Below are 26,951 nucleotides of genomic sequence, written 5' to 3' on the forward strand. Positions count from 1 at the left end.
AACCGGGAGCTGTCTGCTGCCCACTGCCCCGGGGCGCCCCCCGGACACTGAGCTGCCTGCCAGCATCAGCAGGCGCCAGCTCCTAGACCTCTTCCTCTTTACATTACCTCCAGAGTATAGAGTCCATCGGAGGCTCCGCACTGATTCAGCGTGTGTCCTGCAAAGGGCTCCTCATGTCCCACCGCTGGCTAATCCTTAACCTTGTGGAGTCCTGGCCTGCTAGCACGTGGTGGCAGGTGCCGCCCAGAAAGAAAGTCGTATGATTGCCGGGTAACTGGGGGTTTATACAGTCTGGGGGTTGTGTCTTCACACAGCCGTTTAGAGCTTGGTACTCTGCTAAATGCTGGGCTTCCAGTGATGACGAAGATACAGTCTCTGCCACACAGAACCCACAGAGCAAGACAAGGAACAGGGAAATTAACCCTTCACCAAATAGTGTATAAACTAATGGAGGAATGCAGAGTCTCACTGAATAAGGCCCCTGACCACTCTTGCAAAGGTCAGAGAGTGCCTCCCTGAGGAGTTAACACACCTTGAACCCACCATACCTGAAGGATGATCAGGCATTTGCCAGGCAGGCAAGGTTAAAGAAAAAGGCAGGGGGTGTGTGTGTGCATTTTTAACCAGTGAAAGGGAAATACCAGTTTTGGGAGAATTGGCGTGGTCAGAGAATGCAAAAACAGCTTTTTTAAGATGTCTTTTTTAACATAGCCATTTAAAAGTCTTTATTGAATTTGTTTCAGTATTCTGTTTATGTTTTGGTTCTTTGGCCTCAGGGCGTGTAGCATCTTAGCCTGCCCACCAGGAACCAAACCTCCAGCCCCTGCGTTGGTAGGCAGAGTCTGAACCACTGGACCAACAGGGTGGTCCCAAAACAGCTTTTGACTTTTGATTTACAGGCTGGACAGAGGGTAGCCAGGAGTAGAAATATGATGAAAACTTAGGTTTCAAGTAGCTAGTGAATCATGAATGTGAAAGAAACGGTGTCACAGTTCAGTTTATGAACTATTTTACCAAGGAAGAAGTTTTCTCCACCAGAAGAATGTCAGACCCTTTGAGGGTGAGCTGGGTGCTGCCCTCCCCCACCCCCAGGCCCCCAGAGGATCCAGACAGCGTCCCGCTGTGTGCCAGCTCGTCCCCGCTGGGTGACTGTGCTCCCGGGAGGGCATGGTGCTCTTCCACATAACCTCCTGGGATTCAAGCACAGCTGAGAAGACAGCTCACCCCTTCCTCTCCTTACCGCCTGTAGCCACTTCTCTGTTATCTGGATGAAGGATAATGAAAAAGAGGCATACTTTTCCTCCAGCCCCAGACTGGTTCGGTTCAGCGTGGCAGAGTCTTGCTCAGCCTGGGTCGGGGTCAGGCCATGCCAGGCGGGTGGGGTGAAGATAATCGGATGGAGCATGTTCTCCAGGGTCTCGCCAGCACACACATTCTACCGCCATCGTCTTTTTCCACGCCTAGTGGAGTGGCACCCCACTATAGTACTCTTGCCTGGAAAATCCCATGGACGGAGGAGCCTGGTAGGCTGCAGTCCATGGGGTCGCGAAGAGTCAGACACGACTGAGCGACTTCACTTTCACTTTTCACTTTTATGCATTGGAGAAGGAAATGGCAACCCACTCCAGTGTTCTTGCCTGGAGAATCCCAGGGACAGGGTCGCACAGAGTCGGGCACGACTGAAGTGACTTAGCCCTTAGCAGCTTGCCCAGATCCATTTCTCAGCATCAGAGCTTCCCATCAGAGGTTCCCAGGGACTCCTTCCCCAGCCCCCCGTGTTCTCCCAGCTGGGCAGGTCCTGCACCTCGACCCCCGCCCACCGTGGCTGCCAGACCGTGGCTCCTAAAAGAGGGGGGCAGCGCTGTGAGACCGAAGGAAGCAGGGCCTCTGCTCCCCTAACTTCAGGAACCAAATAAGTCTCCTGAAGACATCGAAACCCACCCTGCTTCCACTCTGAGACGTACACGCCACACACAGACGCATGTCGCCTCTGCCACCGCAGGGCGGTTGGCTTGGGGTCCCATTCCATTATCGATTGCTCATCAGTTACTTAAAACTTGTCATCAAGGTTTCTCAGCTAAGAAATAGCCTAGGGACCTCCCTGATGGTCCAGTGGTTAGGAATCTGCCTCCCAAGGCAGGGGAAGTGGGTTCAATCCCTGGTCGGAGAACTAAGATCCCACATGCTGGGGGGGCAACTGAGCCCACCAGCTACAAGGAAAGATCCCGCATGCTGCAACTGGGGCCCTACGCAGCCAAAGATAAATAAATAAATATGTAGAAAAGAAAAAAAAGAAATGACCCAATGATTTTTACCCAATTAGTATTTCCTCATTAAGAGTGAGAATAGTAGTAAAAACCACCACCAACCCAAAAAAAAAACCCACAGTCACCAGAAGGAAAGCCAGGCATAGCCGAGCCTGCACCAGGCAGATGCTCCGAGCCTTCCACCCCCACTCGGCCAGGCTTCCCCTCCTCCCGTCCCAGCACAAACAGGCTCATCATGAAGGCTTTCAGTGACTCCTTGGGAAACCGAAGGCTTCACAAAGGTCTCATGCCTCTAAGGTGCATATCCCTGCCTGTTTGCATACAACTCTCTCTGTTGCATGCCCCCTGAACACACACATCTTTACAGGGCATTGCTTTGTATATAGTATCTAAGGGAACAGTCATCCCAAATCTGAGCATCCCGCCTCGTCGAGGCAGGAAGGGACTGGCAGACTTACTGAGCCCACTTACTGTAGTGATCATTCAGCCAGAAATAACATGGCTTTGTTAGTATGATGTAGTTTTGGGGGTACTTTTTATATATGAGCCCTACACCTTTATAGGAGGATACTGTCTCCATTTTTTAAATTAAGAAGCTGAGGCTCAGAGGTTGGTTTGCCTCCTCAGGCTTCTGCAGGGTGGCCGAAACCATGCTAGTGTTTTTTCCATTAGATTATTCTTGTATAAGCTGAGTCATTGGAAAAGACCGTGATGCTGGGAAAGAGTGAAGACAGAAGAAGAAGAGGGTGACAGAGGATGAGATGTTTGGATGGCATCACCAATTCAATGGACATGAACTTGGGCAAACTCTGAGAGATGGTGGGTGACAGAGAGGCCTGGCATGCTGCAGTCCATGAGGTTGCAAAGAGTCACACAACTTGGCAACTGAACAACGAGCAATTTTTATATAAACACATAGCTCTATTATATGTCTTTTCCAACTACTGGACGTTTAAAACAAGTGATTTTGGAGAACTTTTTCTTAACGTTTACCACATCAACCAGATTCCACTAACGTCTGGCTTCTCATTATTGTTTAGTTGCTAAGACATGTATGACTCTTTGTGACTTCATGGCCTATATCTAGAAATCCAAATATTTAGCAAGTAAACTGGGTTTCTGTCATTTTCATTTTCTTCCACAGTTTATTGACAATTAAACTCCGATCTCACAGGCACCCCAGTGTTCATGTGTGTGCTCAGTCTTGTCTGACTCTCTGCGACCCCACGGACAGTAATCCTCCAGGCTCCTCTGTCCATGGCATCCTCCAGCAAGAATACTGGAATGGTTTGCCATTTCGTCCTCCAGGGGATCTTCCCCAACAAGGGATCAAGCCTACGTTTCCTGCATTGGCAGGCCGACTCCCTCCCACTTGAGCCATCAGGAACCCCTAACTTTTGGCTAACACACAGCAAGTATGCGGGAGCTGCTTCCTGCTCTTGTCAGGATCGGTGATTCTCCTCTGTCCGTCATGGCCCTTGCCTGATGCCACCTCCCCTCTGTTGGAATGTGAGAGACTATCTCTAATTATCTTCCGTACCTAGTGTAACTAACCTTTTAAGATTTGCTAATTCAGACCCACTTTCAGACAGTCTTCCTTCTTGTTACCAGGAAACATGAACAATCATACAAATGTCAGCATTTCAATCATTTCATGATTCCCAGGTTGGCACTTAAAAGTCAAGCGTCTACTATCAGCTGACCTCAGGTTGACAGACTGTCACCTTGACTCAGACCCTCACAGGAAGTAAACCAGTAGCGCGTGCATCTTTAGGTCAGGACTGCAGTGGTTTTCTAGAACGCTGTGCACTGCATGTATGCCTGAGAGCAAATTATAGCCTCTAGAGGAGCTTACGCTCTGTCTGAAAAGGTCAGCAAATAAAAAGCCATTTCATGCTCTTCTCTCAGCTCGCCCCCCCTTCTCCCCGCACTGTGTCCACAGTCTGTTCTCTCTGTCTGCGTCTCCATCTCCACCCTGCAGATGAGTCCATCACTCTCATCTTTCTAGATTCCATATATATGCATTAGTATATGATACTTGTCTTTCTCTTTCTGGCTTCTTTCACTATAATAGGCTCTAGGTTCATCCACCTCATTAGGGCTGACTCGGATGCATTCTTTTTTATAGCTGAGTGATATTCCATTGTATATACCACAGTTTCTGGATCCATTCTTCTGTTGATGGACATCTAGGTTGCTTCCATGTCCTATCCATTGTAAAAAGTGCTGCAAAGAGAATGGTATAGAAATATATATATTACCCTATGTAAACAGATAGTGAGTGGGAGTTTGCTATGTGACAGGAAGCTCAGCCCGGTACCCTGTGACAACTACGGGTGGGATGGGCTGGGAGGTGGAAAGGGGGTTCAGAAGGGAGGGGATTTGTGTTTACCTGTAGCTGATTGGTGTTGATGTATGGCAGAAGCCATCACAACATTGTAAAGCACCTATCCTCCAATAAAAAAAAAAAAACCAAAAAATTAATAAAAGAAGTAAGAGTGGTCAAAAAAGAAGCCACTTCAGTGCAATTCAGTATGTGCTACAAAGAAGGCGATGTGCCGTGGACGGGCAGTTCACTGGGACTCAGGAAGAGCAGAGATCATGGAAACATTCACGAAGGAACTGATGTCTAGCCCTTCACCGAAAAGACACGTAGAGGTTAGTGGCGTGAAGGATTCAGGCAGGGAGGAACGTGTATGGATGCCCAGATGTCAGAGGCCACGGCGCATCCAGGGAGCTGCGGGTGCCCCAGAGGCCATGCTTGGGAGTTGAGCTTTCCTCTTGGAGCAGTGTGGGAGTATCCAGGGGTTTTTAATGGGGCATGACACAATCAGATGTACCTTTTAGAACGATCAGTCTGGTTCTAGGATGGGGTGTGGGTTGGGGGCGGTGTCGGAGTCATAGAGACCAGAGTAGCTTGAACTATGGTAGGAAGCACAGACTGGACTGTTCAGTTCCTGGTGCTGAAATCAGCGATCTGACACAGTTATGGATATGCAGATCAGGAGCCGGGAGGGGATCTGGAGAGTCCTCCAAAAAAAATACACGCAAGGGAGGTGATGTCACTCAGAGCATGGAAAGCGGGGAGAACAGTGGGACACAGACCTTTCGTGTGTGCCTGCGAGAGAGGGACCGTGAGAGGGTCCAGGCAGTGTGACCGGACCCAGGGGGGCAGTGGGGGGCGGCGGGAGGAGAGAGAGGTGGGGGGAGGGGGCGCTGCCCAGACCTCAGGGCTGGAAAGAGGTGACCTAAGGTAGGGATTGGAAAGTCACTCTAGAATCCAGGGACGAGGGAGTTCCAGTGGAGTGGCGGGCTGGGAAGCCGGAGGGGGTGAGTGAGGGCACGGGCGGAGAGCGTGCAGACAGCTGCTTCTAGGAGGGTCTTCCCTGATCGCACCTCCATGCCCCCGCGGCACCCCTCTTCCTGTGCTGCACATCCTGGATCCCCAGGGTCTCTTCTCTCGCAAGTTAAATAGGTCCGTTTCTTTCCTTCTTTCCCCCAGACAGCTCCTGACGTGGCCCCGAGCCCTTGTCCTGTTTCTCCAGCTTACACACGGCCTGCCAGCCTCATGACCGCCTCCTTCCCTTTCTGGCCCCTCCCCTCCCCCACTCATCATGTTTGCCTCTGACTTTCGAGCAAAAAGGAAACCCACAGAAAATTGCAGTAGTGTCATCAGAACCGTTTACAAAACATCATATTGGGAGGATCGAGAAACCAGCTTGGTGTCCACCCCCCCAAAAGAACTTGGGCTTACAGTGATAGAGGTTTATGCAATGAATGGCAAGTGACACAGTAACAGCCCAGTGTATGGGTGAGTTGGAGAAAGCATCGGGGGAAAAGGGGAAAAAGCTGTGTGCGTAACGGACTGCGGTTTCTAGAACTTCTCTCCGGCAGAGCCCAGTGCAGCATCTGTGGCGAAGCAAGTGGTTCTGTCTGTTTTCCAGCTGAGCAGAAACGCACTCCTGCCCGTGTTTGGTTATGGTGCTCACAGTGCCCCTGAGACCAGGCTTGGGCAATGTATTACCCAATGGAGAGCTATTTATTTTTATTGAAATATGAAGTGTTCACAGCAGAGGAGTCTAATATCATTTTAATATAACAGTTCATATATGCTTTGAAATTTTGAAATTGCTGTGGATTGATGACAAAATGATGAAATTTTGGGTGGGAAAGATCCATCGCTTGTCGACATACAGGTATCAGCTTTCTACCGTCTGTTACCCAGGACTGAGGCATCTGCCGGTCACACGCTGAGATCGTCTTTGCTGTCACACAGCTTCAGAAGGTCTCTGTGGGTTTCAGTCAAGGGCTCTGTGTCTGACCCCCCTAGGTCTGTCCTTTGCTTGCAAGTCTTTTTTGGTAAGCTTTATGATGGTATTTTTGTTACCTGTCTGGTTGTGACAAAAATGAATTATGTTTTCCTTAAAATAAATCATCAGGTGATTGATGGAATGGTGAAGAGAGAGGGGTGTGGGTGGCTGGTGAGTGCGTGGCTCTGAATTACTTGACCATGATATCCTCTACAGCAGGCTCTGGAGAATGCTCTTTTTTAAAAAAGAAAAGGTGTTTGTTTCTTTCTTTGGCGGCGGCGGGTCTTGGCGGTGGCCCGTGGGGTCTTTGTTGCCTCGTGTGGGATCTTCTGTTGCGGTGCTTGGACTCTCATTTCAGTGCCCAGACTCAGTACTTGTGACTCGCGGACTTAGTTGCTCTGTGACATGTGGGATCTCAGTTCCCCAGCCAAAGATTGGACCTGTTTGTCTCTTTTATTGCACGGTAGATTGTTAACCACTGGACCACCAGGAAAGTCGCTAGAGAATATTCTGATGTCTTTTATCTCTAGAGTCTAGAAAACAGATATTCAGACTAGAATATATTTGCCTTTGGCATCTCTTTCAAATGTAAAAACAGTGTTGGTTAGCTAAAAATTTAGTTTCCTGTCTTGGTATACTGGAAACTCTTGGTTCTTGATGCAAAACCTTCCATGGTTTCCTTGGATTTCTTGAGAGAGAGAGATTAGTTCCAACTGCATGTAAGCGTTTTGGATTGGGAAGGGAGTTGTTTGTTGCAGTGTTTGAAGTACAGGTGGCAAGTGCAGAGTGAGCCTGGGCCAGGCAGAAGGACGCTTCGGAGACCAGGCCCCCAGACTGATCCCAGGTGCTAGGAGCTGGCCGACCCTGACCGGGACCCCGACAGCGAAGAGCTGTCCTGGGTGCCCAGGGCGCATCTATTTATTTATTTTGCTGTGGAACTGCTGGCTCTGTGCCCTGTCACACCCTGAAGGGCCATCTGGACCCCTCTCTCATTCTCTGAAACAATGGGAAGTGCGCAAAACAGAAGTTAACTAGGTTTTGTGGCGTTACGTGATCATATCTGAGTTTTTGTTAGTTATAAGTCAGATGAATGACCCATTTCAGCCAAGCAGTGTGACCACTGTATAAGGCATAGTTCAAACATAATCAGAATGTTTTAGGACTGTCTATTCATAAAAAGGCATTGCAATTGGAAACACATAGAATCTGGAGTTCAAGACGCACAGGCTGTGCGCCGAAGGTTTGTTTAAAAGCACGTTCGGGGGGTCTGGCAAACAGAAGCTAGTTTATCCTATCAGTTGGCTCGAGCCCACACGAAGAGGGGCTGCAGTGTTCTGTGCCCTTTCCCAAGCCACTCGAGTGTGAGACGGGTCCAGAACGCAAACCTCTCCTCCCGTTTGCTCCCTGGGGGCCCAGGCGGTGCCTTTCTCTCCCTGCCTCCCTCCCCGCCTCCCTCCCTTCCTTGCAGTAAATATCACACCCACACCAGTCATGTGAAAGTCATAGCAGGAAACACTTATTCAACACTGACTTGGTCTCCAGGGCTCTGCACTCAGCGTCGGTGGGTGGGTGATGATGGACTCACATCACACCGTCACAGACAGTGCCAAGTGCAGCCTTTCGCAGGAACCAAGAGGAAACCCTGGTCACTGTGTTAGTTAGAAATATTCGAGGAGTAAGGATGGGCTTCCCTGGTGGCTCAACTGGTAAAGAATCCGCCTGCAATGCAGGACATCCCAGTTCGATCCCTGGGTCAGGAAGATCCGCTGGAGAAGGGATAGGCTACCCACTTCAGCATTCTTGGATTTCCCTGGTGGCTCAGCTGGTAAAGAACCTGCCTGGAATGCGGAGACCTGGGTTCGATCACTGGGTTGGGAAGATTCCCCTGGAGAAGGGAATGGCAACCCACTCCAGCATTCTGGCCTGGAGAAGCCCATGGATTGTATAGTCCATGGGGTCACAGAATTGGACATGACTGAGCAGCTTTCACCTTCAAGGAGTAACGAAGGTGCTGAGATGTTTCTTCTTTTTAAAAATGTTAAAACCTTTTAATTTTCTTCAGATACTGAGTCACAAAATCCTGTATGTTTTTCCAAAGGGCTGTGCTGTTGTTTAGTCGCCAAGTCTCGTCCAAGTCTTCTGCGACCCCGTGGGCTGTAGCCCACCACAGTCCTCTGTCCAAGGGATTTCCCAGGCAAGAATCCCAGAGTGTGTTGCCATTTCTTTCTCCAGGGAATCTTCCTGACCCAGGGATCAAACCTGCATCTCCTGCATTGCGGGCCGACTTGTAACCTCTGAGCCACTTGGAAAGCCCTTTCAAAGGGCTGCTGTCTGCTCGTGGCTGGCTGTCTGCTCTAACGCTCTTCCAGCTCAGTTGTATGATCATTAACAGGCAGATCCTCACTTCCTGGTTCACGCACCAGATTTGTCCTAGAAGCGTCCTGTGTGTCCCTGAAGTCAGAGACCCGACTGAGAGGGCATCCCAAGTGCCTCCAGCCCCACCGTGTCTGTGAGCGGCCCTCCGTGTGTCCCCCGCGGACAGGTCCAGGCCTCTGCTAGGGCCCACGCGTCCTCATCGGCGCAACGTGGAGACGGCGCAGCGTCCGCCGAACCGAGCAAACCAACATGAACAAATGCAGTCCTTTGACTTTCAGTGGCTTATTTCCTAATCCTCCTTACAGAAATAGAAGACATTTTTCTGACTTTAAAATCGCTTATCTAACATGAGAAAATTAGTTGAAATGATCCTTGAAGCTCTTTTCAGTCTTAACGGTCTATGAAGAAGTGACTTTCAGATATCTGATTATTTGAGTGATGGGCTGAAACATGCCTTCATTTGATTTCCCGTTACGCCTTCCTTCCAGATTTGTGGGAACACAGCGTGCTCCATGGTAAAAGAAAAATGAAGCTGAATAATTTTTAGAATGACATCTAACCAGGAATATACAGAATTTTTTTTAAAGATAATCATCAAATTATGAAAAATGTTTGTAATGCCTTTTTAAAAATCAAGAATTAATACACAGCTTAGGATCCAGTTTAATTACTGACATTTTTATTAAATCCTCATAGGCTCTCAAGAATGTCTTCACTTCTCTCACAACTATATTCTCTCAGTGGAAATCAAGGCTATTTCAACTTTATTTTAAATTGTTTTAATGAGGTAGTGCACTTGTGCCTTATACTCTGTAAACTGGAATCTGAGCATTTTTTAATTGACATTGGTGAGTAGCAATTGACATTTGGTCACTTTCCAAGTTGGACTTTATACTCAACTGAGGATACAGATTTTCAGACTTGACGCCAACCTATTGTTTGTACACATGTAGATGATCTTTGCGTTAGTGTGTTATGATCCAACTTCACGTGACATTTAATTAACAAGCTTCTTAAGAGAAAGGAGAAAGCTTTTTGTTTCATGCTTTAAATGCATTTTAAATAAACAGCATTGTGAAATCACATGCTTGGTGCTCATCAGGGAGGTAGAGAGCTCCAGTGAGTCATCCTGGATAAAAGATGTGGATTGCAGTGGACACAGGGGAGAGTAATGTGTTTTTAGGCATCATTTTCACCCTTCATTTGTTTGAGAAAATAGCTAGTAATTATTAGGTGTCATAGAGCATTTTCTTTTTTTATAGAAAATTTCTTGATTGAATTTATCTTGCTCTCTTTCCTCATTTAGTTTGCATAACCAAGAGTCTTAGGTTTGAAATGGTTTGATTACGATAATTTTTCCTTTATTTCTTCTTTCCCAATACCATCATTAAACACCATCTTCAACTTTAAGCCGTGAAAAATAAAGATGTCAGAATGAGCTCTGCAGAATAAAGTCTCTTCTTTTTATTCAGTTGTCAGTTCTAACTTTTCCAGTCTACCCTGCATTTTCATTTTGTATGGACTTGGAGGTACATTCTCTAGTAGGAATTCAGAACGCCAAACGTGTTTTGTTTGTATTTTGTGGTTTTTTTTAAATGATAAAATGATATTACCATTAACTAAAAGAGTGGAAGCCCATGTTAGACTTAAAATTCCTAGACTTTGGTTTCATCCTCATTAAATAGAGCTTATCTTCCATTTCTGTCCTGTGCAGGATTTTCCTTCCAGTATTAGAGACTGAGGGTTTAGGAAACTGCCTGAGAGTAGGGTCCTCTTCAGAAACCGTGGTGCGGTTCTCCCAAGTGGATAATTACTGTTCGCTTCTATTTACAGCGGTAATAAATGTTCATTTTAAAACTCCTAGCACTTTTAGAGTATTCCAGGAACATCATCCTTTAAGCTTGGTTTTAAGCTTGAAGAATGAGGTCAGAGAGAATATGCTCCAGGATATGTATAGTTGCTCCAAAGGTCCAAGTCACCCAGTGCTAATGGCTAAGGGCTGGTCGTTCTTTTCCTATTCGTCCGCAGCAGTATGTCAGGCATTGTGATATAGATAGGACCTGCACTGCCAAGAGTAGAGTTTAACTCTGAAGACTGCAAGTTTGAGCTGCGCAGGTTCAGTTATTGGCGGATTTTTCAGCCGTGAGCACTACCTACTGTGTGATTCACGGGAGACTGAATTCGCTAACATGGAACCGTGGACACAGAGGGGCGGAAGATGGGAAGGAACTGCATCAACGGGAGGCAGGTCTTGTGTGGATTTTCAGCTCCATCTGCCACACGACGTTCTAGGGTCGTCTGCAGATGTGGTCATTCCAGGGGGCGCCTCCGGGACGAGAAAGAACAAAGGCCAGCGGCAGAGCGGACGCTTGGTGGACAGGCTGGTGAGGAGATGCCGGAGCCATGGTCAGAGAGGGGGAGAGGCGCGGGAGAGAAGTGGGAGGAGAAGCTGTGAAGAATTTCAGGAGAACTGCTGACTTCCTTGGTTGCTGTGAGTTGAAAGCTGTAAAGACTATATTAAATTTTGCAGTCAGGAGGTCAGTGATGACCTTTGCTAGAGCAGATTCAGGGAAGTGTGGAAATGGACTCCAGGCTCCAGTGGGTTAAAGTGTAAACTGGAAATTAATGTATAAAAATAGTTCATGTGGACTCCTGACTAGTTGTATATAAAGGAAAAAGAGAGGTGACGGCTAGAGGAGGAAGTGATATTCAGGAGGGACTATTATCTTACAAATATAAGAGAGACCCTGAGTGTGTTTATAGGCTGTGGGGAGGAAGCCCATAGACAAAACAAGGATTTAAAATATAGTGGAAAGATAATAACCAGGGAAGTAAGATCCTAGGAGGGGTTTGGTGGAGGTTGATCTGGAGTACAGGATCAACCCTAAGCATGATTCCTCTGTGTAAAGAGGAAATACGATAAAGGTGGTTACGAATGTGCGTTTACAGGGTATGTAAGCAGAAAGTTTGATACTCACAAGTTTGTCCTTATAAAATACAAGTTCAAGCTATATGCTACTAAAAATTATTATTAGGAGCTATATCAAGTAACATCTAAGTGCTTACTATCCACTTTGAACATTATTTAAAGTTTAAAAAATAGGATCTGATGGAATTTCATCCTACAGCTCTATGAAGAAGATATCACTCCTTCTCAAAGAAAATGAAACTTAATGAGTTCTTAATCTCCGAGGCTTAATAAAACAGCATTGTGGCGATCTTAGAGTAGGGATTTTATCACTTGGTGTTATAAACTGTGTGATTTTCCTGTTGGTATGAACTGAGTGTCTTAGGTTCTTCCCCGTGGCCTCAGCGCTGTCAGGGACATCAGCAGCTGTCTCTTTCCGACTCTCTTTGAACTGATGGCAAGAGTACCTCTGGATAGCTTGGTCTGTGCTGGGGCCACAGGGAAGGGAGGAAGAGATATGGGAGAGGATAACGATTTTTTTGAAAATGTGTAAAATGAAACTGATAATAGAATAGACCAAGTCTTCCTTTTACTACTAAAAGGCTTTTGCTACTAATTAGAAGGTGAGGAGTATGTGTTCTTTATAGAAGAAGTGCACGTTTATAGCATCATGCATGATATTATAAAATATGGGAAGCGGAGAGAGGAACTTAATAGTAAAAACTGTCTCCTATAACAGTTTGTAATGTCTACTATACTTACATTGGTTTTCAGGTCTTTTTTATTCTTATGGACCCATGGAAATGACTCAATACAATAATAATAGAACAATAATAATATCACATTTTCCTACTAGTTGGGATTTTTTTTTTTTTTTTTTTTAGTTATGTGTAGGGGGAAGCTATACAAAAAGAACCTTTGTAAATTCTATGAATTGTGTCTGGATCATGCTCGAAGATAAAATTGGATCTATCCATGACACCCTCCTTTTTAATGTAATTTTACTCATTTTTCAAATTTATGACAATAGAACTAATCTTTCTCCTAACTTAAAATTAAGCTGATTTTTCCTTTTTTCTTTCAGAGTACAGCTGGAGAAATTATTTCATTTTACTGTTCATTTTTTCCTTTATATTATTAGCCTCAAAAGAAAGTAGCAGGAAAATGTGGAGTCTTTAGAGCAGACAGTGGCCCAGTTTTCACCGTCAGTTCACTTCTGATGGGTGTCCATTTGTCTCTGAAACCAAATCACCCTATGAGACCTCGCTTCATTTCAAATCACTGTAAAACATGTATGATAGATATTTTATCACTGACCTTCCTTAGCTCTTTAATTATTATATATCAGCTTTTGCAAAAGTGAACCTTTGGTATAATGTGTATTTTCTCATTCTGAGAATGCTTTTCAAAGAACAGGATGTTTGGTGACATTAATGAAGTAGCACAGAGTTGTTTTTACCTGCCATTCACTTCAGTATTTTCATGCGCCTTCATGGACTTTCCAAACTTTTTCTTGTAGTTAATCGGTTTTAAAAAGAGAAGAGAAGATGAAGTCTGAGCATGTCTTTGCTTTCTTCATGTCCGCCTACAGGACGAATATAAGCCAGAGAAGGCCCTGTCAGAGGAGGACCTGAAAAACGCCGTGAGCGTGCACCACGCGCTGGCTTCCCAGGCCACCGACTATGAGAAGAAGCCCAACGTGCTCAAGCTGAAGACGGCTGACTGGAGGGTCTTGCTTTTTCAAGCCCAGTAGGTTTCATTGGCTGGTTTGGTTTGGGTTTTTAGTTTGCAGAGCACCACTTTACACCAAGAAAGAGAATTGGGATCTACAGGGTACACTTGCTGAGTCAAAGTCATCAACTGGCCACAATAGGGAGACAAACGATCTAAGGAAACTAGACTAAGAAGTGGAAACCCTGGGGCAAGCTTTCTGTTTCCTTGGAGCTGCCCTGTGACCCTCTGTCAGCCCCTTACCAGCTCTGGAATGTAACATCCTCATAAAGGAGACCAGGGGTTCAGTGCAAGTCCCGTCACAGTGAGTCAGGAGACCAGGACTCAGTCCCGACCGTCGCCTAACTCGTTGTCATGGCCGCAGTTTAGCCTCTGTGAGCCTCGGCGTGTCCCTCGCGCGCGTCTCACAGGGCGCTGTGAGAAGCACGTGAGATCAGGTGTGCCCAGAGCCCCGACACGGCGCCTGGCGCACAGAGGCCGTGCAGTGAGTGTGGATTTCATTTCCTTCTCTCCCTCTCCTCACTCCTTCTGAGCTCTAAGAGAGTGTGATTAAACTAGAGGGTAAAGATAAAATCATACTGTGGGCACGGAAGCAGGGTGGATTGCCTATGTAGTAAGGAGTCCGTGACAGCCTTCAGATGAGGGCTGGAACACTCCACGTGGAGAATTCTGGATTTGTGAAGTGAGAAACTTTGGGGTTTTAGAACTGAGCCTCTAGAAGAGGCAGTTGAGTCGCACACGTCACATCGGTGTCCGTGGCAGGCGCTGTTAATTACTCACGGCATGCCTTTGACAGCCTGAGCTTGACTTCAGAACCACTCTCAACCCAGCCCTGCCAGGCGACCGCATTTGGCACTGGCGTGACATTTGACGTCAAGATAGTAAACATGGGTGTCTGCGTGCTTGTTGATGACAACAGTGGAAGATGAGAAAGGGGAATGAGAGCAAGAACAGGTTCTCTGGCAGTCTGTGGATGCTGAGCTTGCAAAGGTGTAAAACTGCTGACATCCGGTGAGGAGGAAGTTGTAAGGAAACCCCAGTTACACAGGATATTTTTAGTGTGGGAGTAAGACAGTTAACACCCAAGGGAACCACAGCCAGATGCATAATTACGGCTATTAGTCATAAAAGTCCTTCAAATTATTCTGTTCCCCAGCATTATTGTTTTTAAATGTCTAAAAGTGCCGGATATGATAACTCAGGAGATCTGGTTACTCCAAATATAACTGATGCAGAATTGAGTCCGATGAAAGAGAAGCGTGTGGGGCACAGTGAGGGAGACCCCCGGTGTGCTGTCAGCTCAGCGTGATTGCTTTCAGGGAATCGTGCAGAAAGGGGTTTTTAGATGGGCTGACTTTTTGTCCATCTTTGTATTGATTGTATAGCTGGCGGGTATCTCACCTAGTTGGGATCTGTTTCTTCCATTCATTGACGAGTTCACAAGCGCTGTCAGCGCCGGGCTCCACAAACATGACGTACACGTTCACGGTGTGACGCTGACCTCAGGAGATTTCCACACCCTGTCAGGTGGATATGTTTGTGTCCTATCGAGCTGCACCTCACAACTTCTAAGTTCACAGTGACGTTTAGTGAATTTGCAGAATCGGGCAACCCTGTCCAGCTTTAGAACACTTCCATCACCCTACAGAGACTGATCCCCTGTGCCGTTCTTATCCCTGGCCCAGACACCACTGGTCTCCCTTTGTACGCCCTTTTCTGGATTTTCCATATACCTGCAGACGTAGAGTATGTGGGCTTTTCTGTTACCCCGCATAAAGGTCTGGGGTCGTCCAGACTGTGGCCTGTCTCCGCTCTCCACACCTCTGCTGCTGGGAAATGATGCTCATAAGGATACAGGCTTCACTGTGTTTATTCCTTCACTAGGTGGTGGACATTTAGAGTATTTCTCCTTTTTGACGCTTATAAATAATGCTCCTGTGAATATGCACATACAAGTCTCTTGGTGCCTATGTGTTTTTATTTCCCTTGAGTAAATATATACCTAGGAGTAGAATTGCTGATAAATTTATAGTTAATTTTGCAAGAAATTGTCCATGTTACTTTCCAAAGTGGGTGTGTATACCTCTTTATATTCCCTCTATCAGTTTATCCCTCAGTTGCATTTTAAAATCAAATTAAGTGATTAGAACAGATGAGTTAGTTTTTAAATTAATTTCGGACTATCCTAGTATCAGCATCAAATAGAAGGTCGGGGGTTTAGTGAATACTCACTGTGGGGTGATTTTGCTTTGTTTCCTCTATATCCTCGGGGGGCAGTCACAGTCCTACTCTGTGATGATCATAGGTTCCAGGCCTTTCGTTGCCATGGCGAGTGCTGTGGAAACTGTTCCTCTCCAGTGAAGTTTTGCCAGGGATTGTTCGTCCCAAGAAGAATGAATGATTTTATGTCATTTTAGATCAATAGTGAGAAATGGGCGGGATGTCATGCACTTCAGTGTGGAAATACCCTGACATAAATGTTCCTGTGTCTCCTAGGAGTCCGGAGGAAATGCAGGGATGGATAAACAAGATTAACTGCGTCGCCGCTGTGTTTTCGGCACCACCGTTTCCAGCAGCCATTGGGTCTCAGAAGAAGTTTAGTCGCCCACTGCTGCCTGCCACCACGACAAAGTTGTCTCAGGTAAGGTATTTTGGTCTTTACACTTTCTCCTCTCACACTTTGTAGTCTTACTGTTTGTACTTGAATAATGCCCCATATTCTGGGGGCAAGGATGCGACCTCGCCCCGAAGGGCCTTGTTGTCAAGGGGGCAGAGGGCAGCGTGCCCGGGGCCTCTACACCTCGTGTGGGGAGCAGACACGACGGACTCGAGATGGGGTGGACACACAATTTTGAATTCATTTCTAAAATTAGTTCACTACTCAGTTACACCAGCCTCACTTTTATTTTTGTTATTTTTGTTTTGTTTTGTTTTTCCTAACAGTTCATATTTTTTAAATACCTGGCTAATGGTAGATGGCCTGCCTTGGAAACTAGCTTTTTATTCATTCATTCATTGAACTTTTCATTTTGTTGAGCTTTTCACATATCCCAGACTGTGTGTGATGCTGGAAGCATTCCCAGGGGCCCACTTTGACAGTGCATCGAGGCAGGACCCTCCCCACCCTCGGGAGGACCTGAGTGGACCCCGGCGGTTTTCCCAGAGAATGCAGACAGAGCCTGCGAGAACTCTCTTTGGGGGTGTTCACTTGAGCTGCTCCCCTTTTACCAGGTCGATGTTTCTGCAGGTCACATTTTACGGCGCTCCTTTCCTGCTTATGACTCTGTTCTAAGGACACTGCATGCAAGCCGTGTCCGCCAGTTTTAAGCCTGTCCGCAGGGCCGCTGTTCCCACTGACTCCTTAAGGGTTTTGGAAGCTACTCTGACGGCTTTGCGAATTTCGCATCGGCGCAATAATAGAGTTTCATCTGGCTGTGATCAACCAGGTCTTGATATTAACTCGCTCCTCTACACAGCCGATATCGTGGTTATCAGCAGAACGTTTATTAATACGTACATGTCATGTGCCTGTTGTACCTCAGAGACTATTTTTGGCTCTGGAAATAGAAAGACAAATGAAACCCAGGCAGTCTCCAGAATCCAATTGGTATTTTGGATTTGTAATTGTAGGAATTGTAACACAGTTTGATCAGAGGCACATGTGGGCTGAGCCCAGAGGACCGTGCAGGCTCCGGACAGGGCCTGGCTTTGGGGGCGCGGGAGACGCTCACAGACTGGGCGGCAGGAGGGGCGTGGGAAAGGGGGCCGCCTAGCAGAGTGAGGCCAGAAGGGAGAGGAGGCGGCGCTGATGTCGGAGCCACGCACCCCTCATCGGGTGCGACTCGAGTACACGGTGTTGTGAAAGGCGGGAAACATCCCCCTGTGGAGCTGTGTGTGAGTGCACATGCTCAGTCGCTTCAGTCCTGTCTGACTCTGCAGCACCATGGACTGCAGCCCGCCAGGCTCCTCTATCCATGGCGGTCTCCAGGCGAGAACACTGGAGTGGGTTGCCATGCCCTCCTCCAGGGGATCTTCCCAACCCAGGTATCAAACCCCCACCTCTTTTTTTTTAATTAATTAATTTATTTTAACTGGAGGCTAATTACTTTACAATATTGTGGTGGTTTTTGCCATACATTGACATGAATCAGCCATGGGTGTACATGAGTTCCCCATCCTGAACCCCCCTCCCACCTCCCTCCCCACCCCATCCCGCTGGGTCATCCCAGTGCACCAGCCCCGAGCGCCCTGTCTCATGCATCGAACCTGGACTGGCGATCTGTTTCACGTATGGTAATATACATATTTCAATGTACTCTCTCAAATCCTCCCACCCTTGCCTTCTCCCATAGAGTCCAAAGTCTGTTCTTTACATCTGGATCTCTTTTGCTGTCTCTTATATAGGGTCATTGTTACCATCTTTCTAAATTCCATATACATGCGTTTATGTACTGTATTGGTGTTTTTCTGTCTGACTTATTTCACTCCGTGTAAACCCCCGCCTCTTGCGTCTCCTGCACAGTAGGCAGATTCTGCTACCTGCTGAGACACCAGGGAAGCCTCTGCATCTGGTGCTGAGCAAAGGCCAAGTGATGAAAGGTCTCATTTTGTCACCTGGAGGATTTTGGATGCCTCACCAGTTCCCAGCATCCTTAGGAAAGTAGTCTAAGCAGGGAATTAACATGATCAAATCTGTGCTTCAAATTTTTTTTTTTTTTTTTTTACAATAGGAAGGAAGTATCAGAGGAGAAAACTACTATAAGCAAAAGGTGCTTTCAATAGAAAGAGGAAAAATGAGTGAGTTAAAGAGGAGATGGACAGACGTGGGAGGGTTTGGGACCTCCTGAGGGTCCCGTTTGCTCCGTGAAGTGAGGAGCAGGGCTGTCCTTGGGTGTGGGCTCTGGGCACCGTGGTGTCCCCTCTGGCTTTGGGTAACCCCTCGTCTCCTGCTTCCCTCTTGATGCTTCTTTCCAGAGTCCTTTGCTGTGTCCTTTCTCTCTTTTTAAGTAGAGCCAAACAGATACTTGAGGAACAATAGTTTTTGAGTTAGTCAAGGAAAACACAGGGAAAATGTTAGGCCAAGAGAAGGGGGAAAAGATCAGGTACAAACAGGACAAAAAAGGTCTCCAGTGGCGTGCCAGGAGGTGCCTGGCTCCTGCGGCGAGAGCAGCCTCCGGGGTGCTGGTTGGAGTGGCCACGGTGGGCGCCCTCGGGGGAATGAAGGCAGTGAGGATGTGGAGGAGGGATGTGTGGGGTCCTGTCCAAGTGCATGGAGATAGGCTGGCGAGGGAGCAGAGGAGACGTGGTAAGGAGTCAGGAGAGACTCTCGTTTCTGTAAACTCATCGTGTTTATTGACTTGGTTTGGCTGATGCGCCCCACGTAAGCACTGCTATTGTTGTCTGCTTCATGGACTAACTACCAGAAAGACTGTTAGAAATAGGAAGGACCAAACAGCTCACTCTACAAGGCAAAATGGCATTTAATTTTCAAGGAGAATAAATACTCTAAGAGAAAAGGAAGGCTTTACTGCTTATTGGCCAGACTTCTTCATCCACCCAACTAAAATATGAGCTCTCAAACCAAATGCATTTCCCCACTTTAATTTTGGGTACTTAATATAAACAGTAAACCACATTACACAGGTTCAGTTCAGTTCAGTTCAGTCGCTCAGTTGTGTCCGATTCTTTGCCACCCCGTGGACTGCAGCATGCCAGGCCTCCCTGTCCATCACCAACTCCCGGAGCTTACTCAAATTCATGTCTGTTGAGTCAGTGATGCCATCCAACCATCTCATCCTCTGTCGTCCCCTTCTCCTGCCTTCAATCTTTCCCAGCATCAGGGTCTTTTCAAATCAGTCAGTTCTTCACATCAGGTGGCCAAAGTATTGGAGTTCAAGCTTCAGCATCAGTCCTTCCAATGAATATTCAAGACTGATTTCCTTTAGGATGGACTGGCTGGATCTCCTTGCAGTCCAAGGGACTCTCAAGAGTCTTTTCCAACACCACAGTTCAAAAGCATCAATTCTTTGGCGCTCAGTTTTCTTTATATTATTATATTACACAAGGTAAGAGGAGAGAAAAACTGTTGAACAACTTGAGGCAAAAATACTTTCAAAACTTGAGTTTTATTTTATTAATTTCACTAGGAGTTTTCCAGTTGGTCTTTCTCGCCATTACTCCTATGAAAGATCTGGGGTAAAAGGTGATGTAAAGTTAAAAAGGAACATTAGTAACTTTAGAGCAACATGAGAGCTTTTCCTTGCTCTTTCCTCACTGTGGAACCTACATTTCTATTTATTTTCTACTTGGAAAAATGTGAGCGAGTGAGTGAGTAAGTGAAAGTCGGTCAGTCATGTCTGACTCTTTGCGACCCCATGGACTGTAGCCCGCCAGGCTCCTCTATCCATGGAGATTCTCCAGGCAAGAACACTGGAGTGGGTGCCTCTTCCCTTCTCCAGGGGGCCTTCCCAACCCAGAGATCACACCTAGGTCTCCCACACTGCAAGTGGATTCTTTACCCTCTGAGCCGCCAGGGGGAAATGTGATTCTGCCCTATTTGTGTATGGGCTATACACTGGTAGGGATTCCCAGGCGGCTCTAGTGGTAAAGAACCCGCCTGCCAGTGCAGGAGACACAAGAGACGCAGGTTCGATCCCTGGGTCAGGAAGATTCCACGGAGGGCATGGCAGCCCACTCCAGTGTCCTTGCCTGGAGAATCCCATGGACAGAGGAGCCTGGCAGGCTACAGTCCGTGGCGTCTCAGAGAATCCGACACGACTAAAGTTACTATGTATGTACATACACTGATAAGTCACTTACGTGTGAAAATGAGTGTGTTTATTTGTGTATTTTTACCACAAGACCCCACCACCTTTGTCATGGCAGAGTCTATCATTTTAAACAAATGCCCTCCATTGGAATTCAAAGTGAAATGCATAACATTTTTTATATTTTTCCTCATTTTGAACACAGAAGTGTAAAAAATAGATATGTAATGTGATCAAAATGGTGAGTTCACGATTTTAAACAAGCAAGTAGTGACCATCCAGCAAGAAGCATCCTCTGTGTCACATAAGATGACCAAATCCTTTCACCAATTTAATCTCTTTGTTAAAAAAAAAAAAAAAAAAAAAGGATTATGCCGCCCCCCCCTTCCTCCACCACCACCCAGACAAGTGAGTTACTGAGACTTTGCGGGCCTCAGCTTTCCTTCTGGAAAATGAGGAGATTGTCTAGAATGTTTTTTAAGATTCTTTCTATCACTAGCTCTGTATATTTTTTGCCCAGGTCATCGTGTTTGTTTATTACCTATGGAAAATGTGCCTTGCCCTTGAGAGTAATAGGAGAATTGGAAACAAATATGTGGAAGCCAGCTCGTGATAAAGAGCAGGTTAGAGAGGGGGAGGGCGCTTTTGTGCAGACCGTCTGCTCCAGGTGCCTGGGCACCTTCGGCTTTGCTGAGTCACTGTCGCCCTCGGCAAACCCGGGAGGCCTGTCTGGATGCCCTGCAGGCCTCCGCACCTTCAAGGCGGGGCTCCCCCTTCACCCCCGGCGGGTTCTCGGTCTCAGCCCTGCCGCCCTGGGCCTTGAGTGGTGCGTTGTTGTGGATCGCAGGGTCTGAGCAATATTCACAGCCTCTGCCCACTCGATGCCAGCGTCACCCCGCTTTGTGACAACCAGGACTGGTTCTGAGCACTGCCCGGCGCCCCGCGGGGCTGCAGCCCCGCCGTCTGCAGCCTCCACTCCGGCCAGGCCATCTTCCCCTCCTCCACAGCCTGCTGCCCCTCCCGGACACGCCAGACCACTTGGATAATTTCAATTTACAAAATAGACATATACCACGGTAAGAATCCTGCTGGAAAAAAAAAGTTAACCAGTGTTAGGGAAAAACGAACTATTCAATTAGAAGATTGTTTGGTGCTTTTGAAGACACTGTTCATGACACTGTCATTTGCAAGCTTCTCTTTAATTTATTCTTGTCTCCTCTCCAAAGCATATTAGCCACCGTTCCTGAAATTGATGACTGTCAGTGCAGCGTGGCTCTTTCTGAGCAGCTCCGCTGTGTGGGAGGAGTCGCCTTCTTGTCATTGCTTTTGCGGCCGTGGTGCCAGAGCACATTTCTCTTCCTGTCGCAGGTGGAGAGACTGGTGTGAAAAGGTTTTAAGTTTTGCTTCTCCTTCTGTGTAGCACTCCAGACTTAGGACTTCATGGCTGGCCATCTTTAGGATCTATCAGGCGTCCTTTTCTACTCATCAAGTAGTCATTTTCAAACATTAATGTGCATGAGAATTTACCTGGGGACTTCTCTAAACGGCGCCTTTCTCATCTCCGCCCGCTCCTCCAGCGATCAGCTCTGGGGCGGGGTCCCCGGGAATGTGTGTGTTTCTAAGACCCACCGTGGTCCAGCCGCCTGCCCTGCAGATCAGAGGTCCTGCCTCCCACTCCCTCCTGCCTCCTGCAGGGGTTGTCTCGTTAGAGGCTGACACTGGATGACCACCGAGCGCTCCTCCAGGGGCCAGGCCTTGTGTTAGCACAGATCACAGACAGGAGAGTGCTGCGTTTGCTTCCAGCCTCGTGTTCACCCGTGGTCTGACCGCGGGGCAGCCGTGCTGAGGCCCGGGGGAGGGGACGGTGCTGGTTCACAGACTGGCCCGCGTGAGGACGGCCTGGGGGGCCAAAGACAGGGGCAGCCACTGCGGGCTGCTCGGGGCGGGTTTAATGTGCAGGGGAGCTTACTGACCAGTCTGCAGTGGCCGAGAGACAGGCCGATCCTGCACCTGCCTCCAGAATGCTGAAGTTTAGGAGGAGCCTTGACTGGATTCAGTCATTTATCCAGATGGTCCCAGCACCACCTGCTGTCTCAAGGCCACACCCCGGGGCAGCTCCTAGCGTGGGGAAGGCAAGGAGGAGGCACATCCTGAGGTCAGGGGCTGGGTGAGGAGCCCCCGATGGCCCAGCCGCAGCTCCAGGGACCTCCTGCACAGCGGTCATGAGCAGCAGGGACCCCAAGGACGGCATCCTTCTCCAGGCGGGTCCCTCGCTGGCCAGCGCCCTCCTGCCCACCCGCTGGGGTTCACGCTCTCAGCCAGCCACTCGTTCTTCCTAAACATCTTTCTGTCCTGCCCATGTCCCTCAGTCCAGACACTGCTCACCTCGACCTCTGGCGTCCTGACTTTTTGGATCCCTTGCCTTGGCAGCACTGAGTATTTGAGTAGGTGTCCTTCAATGTATGTACTGAATCCTTTTAATAAAATATATTACGTGTCCTGCTATCAATATAACATAAGAAGTGCTGGACGTCATTAGTCATTAGGGGAATACAAATCAGAATCATGAGACACCATTTGGATGGCTATACATTTTTTAATTTTGTATGAGAAGTAATGTAGTGGTGAGGTTACAGAGAAATTGCAGCTCTCATGCTGCTAGGAACGTAAAACATTTTGGTGGTTTATCAAATGATTAAATTTAGAGTTAATGTGTTTAGCAGCTATTTTACTCCTACTTTGTTAACAGGAGAATGAAAACGTGGACTCACACAAAAACTTTTACACAACTATTCACAGTAGTGTTATTCATAACAACTTTGGTGGACGTGGTCACCAGCTGGTGCTTGGATTAATGAGATGTTACACAGTCACACAATGGGGCTTGATTCAGCCGTTAAAGAATGAAACCCTGACACTCCCCAGTGTGATGAGCCTTGGGAACCTTACTACGTGAAAAGCCAGTCACAAAAAGAGCGTGTCACATGATTCCATTCCAAAAGGTTCCCTTTAGAGGAACTAAAATATCATAAAATTAAATGTGATGGTTTCACAGCCCTGGGAATATATTTAAGAGCTCTAAATTGTACATTTCAAATGGGAGATTTGTGTGGTAAAATGTGAATTATGCCTCAATGCCGGTTTTAAAACTTTCTCCCCAGTGGGTCACCTTGCCTGGGGCGCAGACACCCCACTTTGGAGAGCTCTGGCAGCCTGTTCCTAGAACCAGATGAGGTCCCTCTTGTCCGACTCTTGTTTCTCTCCAACCCATCCTGCACACTGCTAGCTAAAATAGGATTCCTTCAGTGTCATGTAACCACAACTGGCTCACTATTACCAAGAAGACACAGTCTAGACTCCGTGGCATGAGCTTGGACTACAGTGTTCCACAGCTTTTCAGAATAGACAGCTTTCATATTCGTTTATTAGAGAATTGTATGTAACATATGGGTGGGCTTCCCTTGTGACTCAGTAGTAAAGAATCCGCCCTCCAGGAGGTGCAGTTTTGATCCCTGGGTCAGGAAGATCCCCTAGAGTAGGAGATGGCAACCCATTCCAGTATTCTTGCCTGGAAATGCCATGGTTAGAGGAGCCTGGCAGAGTACAGTGCATGGGTTCCCAAAGTCTGATACAACTTAACGACTAAAACAACAACAGTGTAACATATGCTAAGTGCTCAATCAGACAATTAGGTTATTATACTGAAGCTCAGTAAACACTCCTTAAGGTCTTTAAAACCCGTCTGAAAACTGAAACAATGAAACAAAATCTTTCTGATGGGGCTTTCAGCAATAGTCCCTTTGAACCACTTTGAAGGCAGGTGTTCTTTAGTCTTCATTCCTGCAGCTCAGGTTTGATGAAGCTGCAGTATTTAGCAATTTGAATTGTTAACTGCCAGGCAGATTTCTGGAAATGCCATTATCTCCTACATCATATTTACTTTAAAACAGCACAAGCAAACAGTCTGAGGTCTCCCTCTCTACCTTCCCCCTTAAAAAAAAAAGGTCCACTTATTCAGCTCCTCTTTCCTAAGGGGTCCAAATGTCAGGTGCCATGCAAGGTGTGTGGACATTGTAAAAAGAGCTAAGGCTCATCTTTGGCTCCTAGGTGCTGGATATTGGTTCTACAAGCCAGAACCATGCCTCGTGCTGTCCCCCTGCCCAGCACCATACTAGACCCCCATGAGCTGAGAGAAGGGGAAATGAGCTCTCCCTGCCTTCAGAGAGCTTATAATCAGTAAGGAAGACAAAATTTACAGAGGTTCGGGTAGATTTTGTTAATAAGCATGTGGTGTGGACGTTTAGGGCTTCTCCAGTGGCTCAGTGGTAAAGAATCCACCTGCAGTGCAGGACCCATAGGAGACACAGGTTCGATCCCTGGGTCGGGAAGATCCCCTGGAGGAGGCATGGCAACCCACTGCAGTGTTCTTGCCTGGGGAATATCCATGGACAGAGGAGCCTGGCGGGTCACAGTCTGTGGGTCACAAAGAGTTGGACAGGACTGAAGGGACTGAGCACGCACACACGTGGACATTTAAACGCTATAGATACAGAAATGGAAGAGGCTGTGACATCTGGGGATTCTGGCTTTGAATGGAAGTTGGAGAGAGGATCTGGGTTAACACCTGGGTGTCTGGGAGCCGCAGGAGAGAAGGCAGACAAGGACGGATGAGTTTACTGACAGCCTTGACGGCTGAGGTCAGCGCTGATCCAGGAGGAGCGGACGGTTTTGAAGCTCATGTTTTTAGCAGCTCTCTGGGTTTTTAACAGTTGTCTGGAGGCTCAGTGTTGGGAGAAGGGGCTGCTGCTCCTCTGCATTTACCTCTGGGGCCTCCAGCAAGAACTATCTTTTTTGGATCTCCACGGCCTCCAAGAGGAAGAGGTTAGAGGGGTGATGAAGGCCAGGGTCTCTTTCACTGTCGAGTTCCTGGGATTGTGTCTTCCATAGTGAGAAAAGTACTGAGCACAATGCAGGAGACGCAAGGGATGCAGATTCGATTTCTGGGTCGGGAAGATCCCTTGGAGGAGGGCATGGCAACCCACTCCAGTATCCTTGCCTGGAGAAGCCCATGGACAGAGGAGTCTGGCGGGCTACAGTTTATGGGGTCACTAAGAGTCAGACAGGACTGAGCACATGTGCGTGCACACGCGTGTGCGTGCACACAGTGCCTGTCGCCTAGTAGGTGTGCAGGGGACAGCTGTGTCCCCCTCAAGCGTCCCTCCCTCCCTGAGCCTTGTGCTTGGTGTAAACGGATGCGGCGCTGCCGTGGGCCTGGCCGGCGGCAGAACCGTCCAGCTGAGCCTCGAAGGGGAGGCTTTGGCCCTGCCTCAGCCCTGGACTCACTGCAAGGTCGTGAGCAGCTAGCTCATCTGTGCCCATCGCCTCATCAGCTGAGAAATGCTCTTCATGAGATTAGAGTTTGGTGTTTTAAAGGAAAATATGAAATTTTCTTCAGAGTCAAAATACTATAGAAGTAGGGAAAAATTCAATATTAAATGACATCGTTTGAAACTTGCCTTTTGGATAAAATTTCATTGTATGTGCGATCAAAGGTACTACCAATGTACGTCTGTTGACAGATAACAGCAGTTTTTCCTGCATCCTGTATTTACTGCCGATATTTAAGTTGTGACTTCCTAATATGAAACAGTTTCAGCAGGTACCTGCCTTTTGCTGTCTGTTCCTTTTCGTTGAACCTTGTCTGGTGCATTTCTGCCGTCTGTGAAACCCCTTTCATTCGTGTTGTCCTATGAGAGTGGGCTGCCCGCTCCCCTGATGGATTGTGAGGACAAAGTTAAAAGGGAGGAAAACAGAGAGATTCCTGCTGGTGCGTCTTCCCTGTGGATGTTACAGATATAACCGTCCACATGAGGCCGGGAACACGCTGCATCTTGTGCTGTTACCTTCCTGCTTCTCTGGGGTGTTTTGTTGTTGTTTTTGTTATTATTAATATATCTTTTTTCTTTTTTTTTTTTATTAGTTGGAGGCTAATTACTTTACAGTATTGTAGTGGTTTTTGTCATACACTGACATGAATCAGCCATGGATTTACATGTATTCCCCATCCCAATCCCCCCTCCCACCTCCATCTCTACCCGATCCCTCTGCTTCTCTGTTTTTACATCTGTTTTTATCAGGAAAATCTGTGTGACTCCTCTGTCGTGGGATTCTAACCTTGGGGTAATTTGCATAGTCTGTACCTATCTAAGCTCATAAGAGGCACTTGGAATTTTTATTTCATTAGTCAAAATAGATTTAAGAAGTATGGGGTTTTTTTTTCTGCTCTTCCCTTGACTTTAATGATCTTGACATTTTTAAAGATTACAGGCCATTTATTTTATAGAATGTCTCTTAATACGGATTTGACTGATAGTTCCTCGTGATTCTATCTAGGTTTTGCATCATTGGCAAGAAATGTGATTTTTAAAATATTTTTATTTCGAGATTATTTCCTTGATTCTTCATGAAGTCAGTGAGGTTGGAATAAAGCACTGCACATTGAATTTTGACATTTGTTTGACTGGGAATAAATTACACACTGGCTTCCCTTGTAGCTCAGTCAGTAAAGAATCTGCGTGTCATACCGGAGACC

At 47.1% G+C, this 26,951-nt stretch overlaps 1 protein-coding gene across 9 annotated transcripts in view; it reads left to right on the top strand.

Moving 5' to 3' along the window:
* Window positions 1-26,951, top strand: part of PSD3 (pleckstrin and Sec7 domain containing 3) — a 475,326-nt gene that overhangs the window by 417,464 nt on the left and 30,911 nt on the right. For all 9 annotated transcript variants that reach the window (XR_010658389.1, XM_065901506.1, XM_065901507.1 and 6 more), the window contains 2 exons: window positions 13,453-13,610; window positions 16,089-16,233. Coding sequence is in view for 8 of the 9 variants with exons in the window: in XM_065901506.1 (XP_065757578.1) it covers window positions 13,453-13,610; window positions 16,089-16,233 (303 nt within the window). In the remaining variant the exon portion in view is untranslated. The remainder of the gene's footprint in view (window positions 1-13,452; window positions 13,611-16,088; window positions 16,234-26,951) is intronic.

Source organism: Muntiacus reevesi, chromosome 10 (assembly GCF_963930625.1).
Source record: "Muntiacus reevesi chromosome 10, mMunRee1.1, whole genome shotgun sequence".
Classification (NCBI taxonomy): domain Eukaryota; kingdom Metazoa; phylum Chordata; class Mammalia; order Artiodactyla; family Cervidae; genus Muntiacus; species Muntiacus reevesi.